The sequence below is a fragment of the Staurois parvus genome, unplaced genomic scaffold, assembly GCF_062004578.1.
Source record: "Staurois parvus isolate SC_StPar_1 unplaced genomic scaffold, SC_StPar_1.0 ptg000048l, whole genome shotgun sequence".
NCBI lineage: Eukaryota > Metazoa > Chordata > Amphibia > Anura > Ranidae > Staurois > Staurois parvus.
Window position 1 is genome coordinate 17,395,357 of NW_028317844.1, and position 15,048 is coordinate 17,410,404.

At 37.2% G+C, this 15,048-nt stretch overlaps 1 protein-coding gene across 1 annotated transcript in view; it reads right to left on the reverse strand.

Annotated features, from left to right (window-relative positions):
* KLHL32 (kelch like family member 32) overlaps positions 1–15,048 on the reverse strand; it is a 246,851-nt gene that overhangs the window by 152,611 nt on the left and 79,192 nt on the right. Inside the window, exon 2 of the mRNA XM_089665298.1 lies at positions 8,421–8,509. Within this exon, the coding sequence (XP_089521424.1) occupies positions 8,421–8,443 (23 nt within the window). The 5' untranslated portion in view covers positions 8,444–8,509. The remainder of the gene's footprint in view (positions 1–8,420; positions 8,510–15,048) is intronic.

Sequence of the window (15,048 nt, forward strand, 5' to 3'; positions counted from 1 at the left end):
ATTAAACTAGCATACAAGTCACTCGTTGTCTCCTGTAAGCTTTGTGAAATCAGAGGCACTTCTAATAATTTCTATGTTAATATCATTGTGTCCCATGCATCCCCACCTTTTGTATAAACAAATGGTAATATATGCAAACTAGATAGGAGCCACTACATTAAGTCATAAAGATACACTCATAGTGACCTTGTACAAAATGAACTGTGAAATCATATGAGAGCATATAAATCATATTAAAACATTAAAGTGCATTAGCTTAGAAGTGGAAAACTTGTTTAAACCAGTCATTAAAGGGATTCTATCACAACGCAAAAGCCTGTCTGCACTCAAGGAAGGAGCCATTTCTTATCTCACTTGTTGCACACCATTGGTATAATTGCCCAACTGATAAAGGGTATCAGTGTAAAAGTACAAATGGTAATGATTAAGCCCCATATACATATTGAGAATATCGAATGAATAAATGTGCGTTTTTGTTTTTTATTTGGCATGCTAGTCTCATATTGAAAGTGAAGAGGTTACTAAAGTTACAAAAATTCTCGTAGGTCAGCATACAGATTCAGTGATATAATATATTGTAATGTATTTGCATTGTCTTTTCAGATGAAAACTGTACTGGTTAAATGAAAATTGTACTAGTTGGTATCGTAGAGCAAACATTTCATGCTTCATGCTTGTAATTTTGCACGATTGTTGTGTATTAACAATCAGATTATCGTACGATCACTTTGAAAGCAGCATTTTTCATACGAATTTCTGATCGTGTGTACGGGGCTTTAGGTTCAATTTAGGGATAGAGATTATGTTAAATGCAAGAGTTATGTTTAGGATTTTGTGTAAGTGTTAGATTTAGTGTTGGGTAAAGGGTATGTTTTAACAATTAAAGTACATCAGAGGAAAGGTTAACTTTTCAGGCATGATGACAAATCAACATTCAGCCAAGATAATCCAGTGTCTGTGTATGTAAGTAAGTAAGCAGATGTGTGAGTGTATATATATATATATATATATATATATATATATACACAGTTGTGTTCAAAATAATAGCAGTGTGTTGAAAAAAAGTGAATAAAGCTCAAAATCCTTCTAATAGCTTTTATTTCCATACACACAAATGCATTGGGAACACTACACATTCTATTCCAAATCAAAACATGAAGAAAAATAGATCAAATTTGTGTTGTTCCTCTAAAAAATTTAAGAAAAGTGAATATTACACTGTTAAAAAAATTGCAGTGTTTGTATTCTTCTTTACAAACTCAAACATTCACTATATAAACTGAAAAATGTTTGAAGATTTTGCTTTCCTTTGAATCACTTAATTAATATTTAGTTGTATAAGCACTGTTTCTGAGAACTGCTGTACATCTGTGTTGCATGGAGTCAACCAACTTCTGGCACCTGTGAACAGGTATTCCAGCCCAGGATGATTGGACTACATTCCACAGTTCTTCTCTATTTCTTGGTTTTGCCTCAGAAACTGCATTTTTGATGTCACCTCACAGGTTTTCTATTGGATTAAGATCCGGGGATTGGGCTGGCCACTCCATAACGTCAATCTTGTTGGTCTGGAACCAAGATGTTGCACATTTACTGGTGTGTTTGGGGTCGTTGTCTTGTTGGAACACCCATTTCAAGGGCATTTCCTCTTCAGCATAAGGCATCATGACCTCTTCAAGTATTCTGATGTATTCAAACTGATCCATGATCCCTGGTATGTGATAAATAGGCCCAACACCGTAGTATGAGAAACATCCCCATATCATGATGCTTGCGCAACCATGCTTCACTGTCTTCACAGTGTACTGTGGCTTGAATTCAGTGTTTGGGGGTCATCTGACAAACTGTCTCCGGCCACTAGACCCAAAAAGAACAATCTTACTTTCAACAGTCCACAAAATGTTGCGCCATTTCTCTTTAGGCCAGTCAATGTGCTCTTTGGCAAATTGTAACCTCTTCAGCACGTCTTTTTTTCAACAGTGGGACTTTGCGGGGGGTTCTTGCAGATAGCTTGGCTTCACATAAGCATCTTCTAATTGTAACAGTACTCACAGGTAACTTTAGACCTTCTTTGATCTTCCTGGAGCTGATTGTTGGCTAAGTCCTTGCCATTTTGGCTATTCTTCTATCCATTCGAATGGTAGTTTTTCGCTTTCTTCCACGGCTTTCAGGTTTTGGTTGCCATTTTAAAGCATTTGCAATCATTTTAGCTGAGCAGCCTATCAATTTCTGCACTTCTTCATATGTTTTCCCCTCTCCAATTAACTTTTTAATCAAGGTACGCTGTTCTTCTGAACAATGTCTGGAACGACCCATTTTCCTCAGAATTTCAGAGAGAAATGCACTGTAACCAGCATGTACAACATTTGCTGCCTTCCTTCCTTAAATAAGGGCAATAATTGCCACCTGTTTTTCAAAGAATGAATGACCTCACTAATAGAACTCCACACTGCTATTATTTTGAACATGCCCCTTTCAATTAGTGATTCAATTACACAGAATCAGCAGCATGCATGTCATGACTGTTTAGTCTGTTGGATTTCTATTACTCTACTACACCTGCTAGTAAATTATTTGCCATGTAGAAATATCATTTCTACCAAAAACAGTGATTGATCAGGTTAGTGATCTCTGACTGCTATTATTTTGAACACAACTGTATATATATATATATTTTTTATATATATATATATATATATATATATATATATATATATATATACACACAGTGGGTATAGAAATGAATCACCCCTCCCCCCCTTAAGATAATTGCATTTTGCTGAAATGAAGACAGACACATTTTTTGTTTTATCCAGCTGTTATTACTCATCCAAGTGAAAGATAAAACATCATGTCAGAAAAAAATTTAAAAAACAAAATCACTGAGTTGCAAAAAGGATCAGGTATTTTGGTACAACACAGATCCTCCCTGGATCAGGACGTCACACCAAAGTGGATGAAAGAGCCAGGAGGAAACTGGTCAGAGAGACTACCAAGAGGCCTACAGCAACAGCAACTCTGAAGCAGTTGCAGGAATTTATAACAGAGTGGTCATTGTGAGAATGTGACAACAATATCACATATTCTCCACAAATTTGGCTTGTATGGGAGGGTTGCAAGAAAAAATCCACTTCTCAAGAAAGGCCACATGCAGCCATGACTGAGCTTTGCCAAAATGCACCTTGAAGATTCTGAGGCCACATGGAAAAAGGTGTTATGGTCAGATGAGACTAAAATTGAATTTTAAAATTCAGTGACGTCATTTCCGGTGCGGACGCCATGTTTGGACACCCTAGAGAACCCAGCAAGTACACCCATGCATGAGGTTCTATATGCTCTGTACAAGAAGAGGAAAAATGTGAGTGTCCTGTATATGTTATCTTACTGTAACAATAAATGATAATGCACTATGGAGGCTTTTTTCTTTGTGGATTATGTGGGAGCTGATATGTCTGGATAAGAGCCATTTGGGATATTGCTGGTGGATACGCTTTTACCCAGGAGGATCCAGGAGAGATCCATAAGGCATTTAGGCCCTTTTAGGGTCGCAGTAAGGAGGTGAGGGGCCAATCTAGCCGAGTGTGCTATTATTACCAGGACCTAGCAACACACAAGATTCACCTGCATGTGTATTTATGACGTGGACACTGGTGACACTTTTTGTGTTTATATATCAAGTTTTTTTTGAGTGATGTGTTCACTTATTGCATTTTTTATGATTTAGTTGTCATTTATATTGATGAATAGAGTGTGTTGACACTGAGCACTATCATTATTAGATACATCCCCTGATATAGGGGCTTATTAATGGTTATCTTCACTTGTAGCACCATTTTGTTGTTGCACTTTTTTTTTTTTTTTTTTTCAATATGGTTCACGTTTGTTCACTAATATGTCATTATGTGTATATATGGAGATGTAGTTTATTTATGAGCGCTGCACTTATTTTTTATTTAGTCTGGGTTATCACTTTAGGTAATAAGGTGCAGGTGTAGCAGCTTATCTTTAGCTTATTAGGATTGAGCGCAGGAGGTTTCCCCATTTATCTATATGTTTATTGATAGACACTAAATATCGCTGTCCTCTCCTCATAATTTTACCAATTGATATATATATTAATTGGATAGCTGCTACATTTTTTATCTGCTGTGGGACGGTTATATATATTCCCTCTGTAAAGACTGTAATTAAAGCAAAAGGTGATTCAACAAAATACAGACACAAGGGGGTGTTCCTTATTCCAACTCAGTTGCACTGAGTAAATACAGCTGGATAAAACAAAAACTGTGTCCGTCTTCATTTCAGGCTGCAAAGCAACAACGTGATTATTTTAAAGGGGGTGATTCTTTTCTATATGGTATACATATATATATATATTTGGTAAACCTTCCCACCAGTGAACTTATACAGTATATATTAATATAAACCTGTTTTAAAGAAAAAAGTGAAAACTCTATAGCCTCTCTACAGTGCTGCGAGTCTCTCCATTGGCCAATGGTTCCCTGGGTGACACTTGTTGCAACCTTTTCCATTGCTTTTCAGCAACTGATTAAGTGTCTTTAATAACATAGAGACGTTTTTAATGTATTCTTTATAGTTCTGTGCCATGCCTTAAAATGCTTGGACCTCTCAAACAGTTTTTGTCTTGGGCTACTTTTTAACTGGCCATATTTTTCAGCGTTAAGGAAAGTTCCTTTTTATATTTAACATATGTCCTAAATACATGATTTATTTACAGACAATTTACTAGAATGTAATTTGAACCCAAATACTTTTCATTTTAACAGTACCAGATTTAGAATAGTAAATTGGCACACTTTCAAAGTCAATATTTTATATTATTCCTAAGAATTATTCAATTTATAGTTCAAAAATATGAAGGATATTACCCCAAATGGCAAACAAATTTCTTAAAGGCAGCTTTGAGCTTTAACTCAAACTTCTCTTACTTGTACATGCCAATAAACTACACAGGTTAGTTGAAGGTAGTGGTATCATAGTTAAGATTGCCCCAAAGGCACTAAGAATTCTTCAGCTTAGGAAAGCAGCAATTACCAGCTTTAACTTTGGAGTTGGTGCAAGGCATCCACCATGTCAAATTCTCCACCCCCTGACCCATTAATGTGAAAGGATGCATTTCTGATTGATGATGAAACACAAAAGGGAAGGGGGCAAAGCATCAACTTCCTAAATTAACTTCGTATTCGTATATTAGAAAACCCAAGGTTCTAAGGTTCCTGAAGCAATCTAGAAGATAACTGAAATGTAGTACAGCTGAGTGGAGGAGGTGGGTGGAAAGGGCAGGCGTAGCCAGGCACTCTTCATGAGTGCCTGTAACTGCTCCCTCAGTTCTTTTAACCCCAGAGCATGTTTTCCATCCTTCATCATTTAGAATTTCCTTCATCATGCACAGGTGATTTAATCTGTGTTATTGAGACAGCAATAACTTCAACTGTTCAAAAGAAAAATTCTGAAAACTGACTTGTTGAGGGTACTGGAGAACTTGGAGTTGAGAAGCACTTTTCTATAAGAAGATTATCTATAAGAGACAATAGCTTGATTTACTAAGCTATAGTGATTGATATTTCCTATAACAATTGTTATTTACAGAAGTCTGAGCCAACAAAAGCTGATATTAACATTCACATGACTAAACAATAGTTAGGGCAAATAACACATGCATTATATCTTTGTTGAATAAGCCTACTAATGAGTCTTACTTAGCAACTGTCTAAAAATAAAAGGTCTAATTCCTCTGAAGAAGCCTGTGGCGGACCGTGTCAGGGGCAGAGCCGGAGACGTATGACGTCTTTCTTCTGATGTTTTGGGTGAAAGAGAACACTAATATTTGTGAACACTGAATTGTTGCAATTATTTCATTAGGGGTGTGGTACCAGTAAAACCGTTACACAAGGATAGGGAGAGTTATTTTCTCTCCACCTCCCACCCTTCCCTTACCCATTGAAATGTTTTAGCAGTTAAAGGGGAAATCATGTCATCTTAATGTGTGAATTGCATCCACAAGCTGCAGCCTCTCATTATAATACTCTCTGTGTTGATCAGAAATATATGTGTGATCTGTGGTGCACTAGCTTTGTGCACCTTTATTGTGAGTGCAGTTTTTGGTATACTTTTTTAATAAATGTGTGTTTTTATGGACAGCACTATGATTGTTTCAATGTGGTTCAATGTGTTTTTCTAAGTGATCCTGTGACATGGTTGATAGCTGTATCTCCTAATGCAGAGTTTTTTCAGAAGACACCTCATCAATTTGATTTATCTTGGAAACATCCGTTAAAGGGACAAGCATACATGACCTAGTGATTAAAGATCAATATGTGAAGTGAGCTGCTATGGGTGGAGGTGTGGCACAAAATGTGGAATATGAAAGAACTTTTGTTTGTTTGAAGCACTGAGGATTATTCTTTTAAGGACACATACACATGGAGTTTCTTCTTTCATTCTATTTTTCTTTGGTTTTTCATTCATCTACATATGGACACTTTAAGCGTGTGAATAGGAATTTACTAAAAATGTATTAATGTTGTGTAATGCTGAATTGTTGTAATATTGTATTAGTTCTTGAAGTTGGTGGTACGCTATGAAATTTGGCAGCAGCAAATATTAATTTGATTAGAATTAATTTGAGATATATATATATACTTTATTGCCAAAAGTATTGGGACACTTGCCTTTACATGCGCATGAACTTTAATGCCACTCCACTCTTAGTACGTAGAGTTCAATATTGAGTTGGCCCACCCTTTGTAGCTATAACAGCTTCAACTCTTCTGGGAAGGCTGTCCACGGGGTTTAGGAGTGTGTCTATGGGAATGTTTGACCATTCTTCCAGAAGCACATTTGTGAGGTCAGCCACTGATGTTGGACCAGAAGGCCTGGCTCGCAGTCTCCACTCTAATTCCATCCCAAAGGTGTTCTATCGGGTTGAGGTCAGGACTCTGTGCAGGCCAGTCAAGTTCCTCCACCCCAAACTTGCTCATCCATGTCTTTATGGACCTTGCTTTGTGCACTGGTGCGCAGTCATGTTGGAACAGGAAGGGTCCATCCCCAAACTGTTCCCACAAAGTTGGGAGCATGAAATTGTCCAAAATGTCTTGGTATGCTGACGCCTTAAGAGTTCTCTTCACTGGAACTAAGGGCCAAGCTCAACCCTTGAAAAGCAACCCCACACCATAACCCCCCCTCCACCACACTTTACACTTGGCACAACGCAGTTAGGCAAGTACCGTTCTCATGGAAACCACCAAACTCAGACACGTCCATCAGATTGCCAGACAGAGAAGCATGATTCGTCACTCCAGAGAACACATCTCCACTTCTCTAGAGTCCAGTGGCAGCGTGCTTTACACCACTTCATCCAATGCTTTGCATTGCACTTTGTGACATAAGACTTGGGTGCAGCTGCTCAGCCATGGGAACCCATTCCATTAGGTTCTCTACGCACTGTTGTTGTGCTAATCTGAAGGACACACAAAGTTTGGGGGTCTTTAGCTATTGACTCTGCAGATAGTTGGTGACTTCTGCGCACTGTGAGCTTCAGCATGCGGTGACCCCGCTCTGTCATTTTATGTGGCCTAGCACTTCATGGCTGAGTTGCTGTTGTTCCCAGTTGCTTCCACTTTGTTATAAAACCACTAACAGTTGACCTTTAAATATTTACTGTATCAGCAAGGAAATTTCACGGAGGGACTTATTGCACAGGTAGCAACCTATCACAGTACCACGCTTGAATTCACTGAGCTCCTGACAGCAACCCATTCTTTCACAAATGTCTGTAGAAGCAATCTGTATGCCTATGTGCTTGATTTTATACCCCTGTGGCCATGGAGGTGATTGGAACACCTGAATCCAATACTTTTGGCAATTTATTATTTTGTGTAGAATTGGGGTGTGCGCAGGGGTATTTATTTGACAGTGTAAAAAGAAGCCATTTGAGAATATCTGTATATATGTTCATAATTTCTAGAGCAGCCCAAAAGTCCCTAAGCCCAGGGTGTTTTAATACACAAAGAGCAACTTCATTAAAATATGTTATGAAAAAGCCTCTGCCAGTCTATTCACTATTCTAATAAATGGTTGTAATAATCAACTAGGATAAAGAAACATTTAACAGGTCCCACACTGTTGTCTTTGTGGGTTGAATAAATAGAAAAAAAATAGAGCGTGGGATGTAGACAGTTTCCATCGCTGTCAATGGGGCAATTGTGGTTAATTTAACAAGGATGCTATTTGTTACAATAGCATTCTACAAGTTTGTTCTCTAGTGCCTAACCAAGCAAAATAGGCAAAGCTTTCAATTCACATCTGCCTGACTAACCTGAAAGAGGTTTCAATTAAGTTCAGTCTAAATAGGAATGACAAGCTTTGAGAGTTTGGAGAGAAGTGCAAGGCACATTTACCTGAGGCATATCTCAGAAGGCATCGTCCAAGTCGACTCCTCTGAATCTTTACACTTATGATGTAGAGGAAGAAGAAACAAGCATCAGACCTGCAAAACAAATATAAAAGACACTGTAAAAAAATAAATACATACTACACTTGTTATAACTTCCACGTGGTCAACCAAGTGATTGTAAACCTTTACCTTGTAAAACAACATATTCAGCTTAAAATAGAAATGAAAGGCAAAACATTTGTACATAAATATAAAAAAATTCCCTCTGCTTAGTGTGGTCAGTTATTAGAAAAACAGAGGGACTGGCAGGAACATCAGGGATTTCACACAAAGGAAGCAATACAAAGAGAACAGGATATTTTATCATACAAGTACATGGCACAGCAGGCACATATCAGGAATATGAAATGTTTGGTTTACATACTCTTTATATGGATAGCAGTGTTGTCATCTTCTCTTCAGAATCCTAATGCATATATATGACAAATGATACAGCCACTTCTTGCAAGAAATCCATATAACCATACATAGTACAATGGTCAAATGATTTGAAGGGTTGTCTTGCAGCACTAAGATACTGAATTCAATTTCCACCAGAAGCATTGGGGTTGATTCACTAAAGGCAAATTGACTGTTAAGTGTTACTAAACCCAGGATCCTGCATTCACTAATTCAGGTCTCCCACAGAACATAGAAATGCAATTATTTTAGTAAATATAAACTGCTAAATACCTTTTCTCAACAGCAGTATATACCAGTTTTGTGACTTCTATCAGTGTCCAGCTGAGCACTGGTGAGTCTTGTAGGAGTTTTCATTCTCCTCTGACTGTCCTAGGAGGCTGCTGACCCCTGACCCTCTGTCTGGAGAGCACTGATTGGCCCTGTGCTAATCACATGCACCCCCCCCCCAAAAAAAGTTCTAGCAATACACACTAAACTGAGCATGTGTAGAGTGACTCCTAGAGCTCTGTACTATCAGCAGATGGATTGGGGACAGTAGAAGAAGGGGAGGATCACAGAAGACAGGATCAAACAGCCTTTTTACACTAACTCCTTAGGTTCCACAGTGAGTGTAACAAGCATGCTCTACTGCATATACAGACTGATTTTACTGTTGTGGGTTTAGTAACACATTAAGTATTTAGGGGAGGTTGCACTTTGCAGGGGGTTTTTCCCCAGAGCTTAGTGAATGAGGTGAAGCTCTGCTGACTTCCATCATCCAATCAAGTGCAATATGCAAATATGCTCTCAGTTTCCTTGCACATGATTGCGTATAAATTTCACCAAATCCACTAAGCTCTGGGGAAATCCCTTTGCAGAGTGCAACTTTCTTGTGAACAGCCTATTAGTGTTTAGTAAATCAACTCCATAATCGCAATGGCCATTGTGTGTTGCCTCAGTATTTATGTAGATTTCCAGGAGATCTAGTTCCCCTCCACAAATGTAAAACATAGTGGCGGGTTAATAGGATTCCACTCAAATTGGACATAGCTTGTGTTTATAAGAGGGTCAATAGATTGTAAGCTCCTTTGAGGACAGGAGCGCACATGAGTCATAAATCAATGGAGAATTTGGTGTTGCTATATAAATGAATACAATAAATACTGTAAATGAAAGCATTAGAAACAGCATGAGTACAAGCACAATTCAAATTATTGTTCCAGAAGTGTCAGGGCAAAGTAAGGCACTGCCTACAAGATATTTATAATAAAAAAAAATGATTTACAAAAACAATGATTTACAACATTTATGAGTCGCCTAAATTACAGGTGCTTGTCAATAATTACATTTTAAAGCCACGGGATCATATTTTAGGCAACCTTTGAATGCTGATTATAGGGTTGTAACAATGGAACCCAGGATTTAAATTGTTCAGCTTGTCCCTCTAATCTTCCAAACGACACTAGAAGCACAAAAATAGCCTACTGTGGCATTTGATCTGCCATGCATTGTTAGCATTGCATTTTATAGCATTAATATATTTTATCTCATTGTATCCCAGGCTATACTCCATGGAGTCCTGATAGAACTCTACAGAGAAATTGAGATTGTGGTAGAGATTGGCAACAAAAATAATGTGGGCTACAATATGCTTCAAGCTGATATATAAGTAAATTTACAAGTTTACAAAAAAACATTCCTGACATAACAGACAGAATAAATGTACTATTCCAAAATGTATATTTAAAAAGCAGTCCTTGAACTCCAGGAAAGTGATTGTGCCTATGCTAACAGAAGCAGTTAGGAAGTAGTGATGGGTCAATCTGCCCAGGTTTGATTCACCAACGTTTTGGGGAATCTTGTTCAAAATTTGGCAAACCCAAACTTAGAGACAAATCTCATTGAATCTATGGGGGAAGAGGTATATGCTTTAGCTAAATTCTGGACATTTGGCTAAAGTGGAGAGGCAGGTGGGTGATGTCACAATTTCCACCTCAGCCAATCATAGGAAGCTTTGTATTCATTCATAGAATACAATGCTCACTGTGACTGGATGAAAAACACTCAACCCGACTCGATTTTGTTCTTTAATACAGTACTGTATACTGTAGGTAGCTGAGGCTACCTACAGTTTATATAGCTCACACAGTCGCTGCACCTGTTAGTGGAGCAAATAGTTTGTTGAACCAGCCTGGTCCAAAAGAACTATTCAAACGTCACTAAAACATGGAAATCAGCTTTAACATAAAATATATACAGTATATATATATATAGCTAGGTCTGCTTAAAGAAAAAAACATAGTTTTAAAGGAAAGCTATAATGGTTTTTGGTCTTTTTTCTTAGAAGGCTGAGATTTGCGAGATTATAAACTGACCATTTTGCTAGACAGGTGGGGGGTTCATTTACAGTATGATTCATTTGACACTTAGAATTCTGTTGCTTGCCAGTCATAGGTTCACTATGCAAGACAAAGAAGGGCGAAGAAATACCCATTTGAACCTGAGCCCACTCTGACCAGGCGACACAGGCTATGTTCTAGATGGCAAGTGACATTCTGCAGTTTCTGTCAGAACAAGAACACCTCGCTCATCCAACCAGAAATGCAGCCACCCATGGTTTTTATCTATATTACACTTCTTGACAACCCTGTCTTTGGCCTAAGTGATAACTAAAAATGTGTCATATAGGACTTGGCTCCACGACTTGTCAGGAAGTTGAAGAGAGGATTATGGAAATCGACATGTTAATGCGGTAGTAAACCGCAAGGGAAAAAAAAGTCCCCCGCAAGGTAATATCAAAATGTGTTAGTATGCATCATATACTTATAATGTGTTGCGCTCCCAGTGACAATATCTTTGATGTATATATCTAATTAACCTTGCTATGCAAAATGATTTTCAGGTATTAAAAAATATGCAAAATCAAACTATGTGAGTGATTTAAAAAAATATAAACCACTATATTGTATATAAATTAGATAATAATAACCGCAAAACCAATGAATAGTGCATAGTGAACTAAAATATATAACTGAAAATAATACACATCATGAATAGTGAAATACTCAAAAAAAAAAAAAAAATTATATATATACTGCCAAATAATTGTGATATAAATGTCCTTTAAATACAGTGACTTTGTGCTTGAATAAATCTTGATTTGGTGACTTTTTGTGAATCTGTGACTTTCTTTGAATCCTCAATTGGTAAAGATGTATGCTCACCTCCTTGTTAGCCTGCAATTAGGCTATACACACTTGTGGTTCACCTCCTATGGAACCTGCTTAGATGGAATTCCTCTTTTGTGAATGGTAAGAACGTGGATATGCGTTATCCTCAGATTGCCCATGTGCGTTTTTCCATATGTGGGAACAAATTGCCAGACATGGTGTTTTATCCTTATAAAAAGGTTTCTCCTTTATTGCTTGCCAACAGGTACACTCACATATGTGATATGCGGTCTAGGATGAATTGCTCAGCTCTAATGATCCGCCAGCCGTCCTGCCATGCACCCGCCGTCTGTCCGATACTCCAGCTCTCTCCGAGTGACACCGCAGCCCCACCCCTACGCGTTACGCCACTGGTCACGTGGCTTCATCAGGGGGTTGTGATAGGTTAGTCACTCTTCTATTGCCGGATTAAATAGCCCGGCCGCGCCATTTTGTTGACTATTCAACGGGGGCGGCCATGTTTTTGGGGGCACTTTGTACAGCGATAATGTTGCCAATTCTTACATATGTATCCTTACTGCTATGTCTACCCGGAGAGAGAGCCTGTGACATGACTATACGGCTTGGCGGTACGCAAATCAATCATTAATGTACAACAGTGTAGCACTCCAACACCTCAAGATATCAAATATATTAATCCACATGGAGGTATGTGATAACACCCACAGCCATGTATAAACAATTCTAATGCATGTACAAAATATTTATTTCAATAAAAGTATATTCACGGAATACTATATAAACATAAATAATAAAAATTAAAATGGGGAAATAATATGAGTACTTATAACAAATACTCTATATGTATATCACCCATATAACATATCTAGAATCTACCATTCAAAAAATCATGAATGGAGAATGATTGAAAGTTACATATTAAAATAAATTGTGTATATGATACACACTAGACCCCCCTACATCTATTAACCCACATGTTAAAGTGGGCACGGATTATACCTCTAACCATACATCATGTATTAAATATAAATGAGAATAACCATATGTATATATATCTGCGTGGCAAACGAGAGACAAAACCAACTGATGGTATCCCTCCCTGTTCATCACGCAAATACATACACTATATAAATATTAAACCAGAAACCCTATGTAATTGACGTACAGAACATTACTACACACTACACATCACTAATGAAGCATGATAAATCGAATTCTTTATTTAATCCACCTGGTGCTAAACTCCCTAACTCATAGATCCAGAAAGACTCTTTTTTACTAATTTCTCGCACCAAGTTGTCTCCCCTCCAATGTGGATTGTGTTTGGTAATACCCCAAAATTCTACTTTCTCCGGATTTTGGTTATGGTGCATTTTAAAGTGCACTGATAAGTGATGATATTTATAACCTATACTAATATTGTGTATGTGTTCTTTAACACGTTGTTTGAGGCATCTTTTTGTGCGTCCTATGTATAAATAATTACATGGACATTTCAGGGCGTATACTACACCCTTACTCTCACATGTAATGAATTGATCGATATTATATTGTTTCCCATTTTTGGGGTTAGTAAATGATTGTCTACGTTTAGGATTTCCATGCGTTCTTTTACAACTATAGCATCGACCGCATCTATAAAACCCTATCTCATTAAAGAAACTTAGGGTACTATTTGATTTCCGGGGGGGTTCCAATACGTTTTTAACTACTCGGTCTCGAACATTGGATGCCCTTTTATAAATGAATCGGGGCTTATCTTTAATAATAGGTTTAAGGATCTTATCTAATTTCAGTATATTCCAATGCTTGGATATAATGTTCTGTATATCTCTATGTTGTTTATTATAAGGTAATATTATCGAAATATTCTGTTCATCTACTTTTTGTTGTACTTTCTTTTCTAGTAATGTAGATCTATCTATAACTTCTATTCTCATACTTTCTTCTACTATAGTTTCTCTTTTATACCCTTTATCCACAAACCTTTGGGTCAATAATTTGCTCTGTTCTCTATAATCATCTACATTGGTACAATTGCGTCGCAATCTCAGGAACTGTCCTCTAGGGACATTCTTAATCCATGGCCTGTGATGACAACTACTTACAGGAATATATGAGTTACGATCTGTTTTCTTGAAATAATTAGTTGTTATTAGACCTTCCCCTGTATTCTTAAGATTAAGATCTAAAAAATTAATCTCTTTCTTGTCAATAATCCAACTTAATGTAATATTTTTAGTATTCTGATTCAAATCCTGATAATACTCAATCTATGATGGAACATCCCCTCTCCATAATAGTACAATATCGTCGACGAATCGACCATATTGAACTATATTACTATTAATATCATTGAATATACATATGGTTATTCTCATTTATATTTAATACATGATGTATGGTTAGAGGTATAATCCGTGCCCACTTTAACATGTGGGTTAATAGATGTAGGGGGGTCTAGTGTGTATCATATACACAATTTATTTTAATATGTAACTTTCAATCATTCTCCATTCATGATTTTTTGAATGGTAGATTCTAGATATGTTATATGGGTGATATACATATAGAGTATTTGTTATAAGTACTCATATTATTTCCCCATTTTAATTTTTATTATTTATGTTTATATAGTATTCCGTGAATATACTTTTATTGAAATAAATATTTTGTACATGCATTAGAATTGTTTATACATGGCTGTGGGTGTTATCACATACCTCCATGTGGATTAATATATTTGATATCTTGAGGTGTTGGAGTGCTACACTGTTGTACATTAATGATTGATTTGCGTACCGCCAAGCCGTATAGTCATGTCACAGGCTCTCTCTCCGGGTAGACATAGCAGTAAGGATACATATGTAAGAATTGGCAACATTATCGCTGTACAAAGTGCCCCCAAAAACATGGCCGCCCCCGTTGAATAGTCAACAAAATGGCGCGGCCGGGCTATTTAATCCGGCAATAGAAGAGTGACTAACCTATCACAACCCC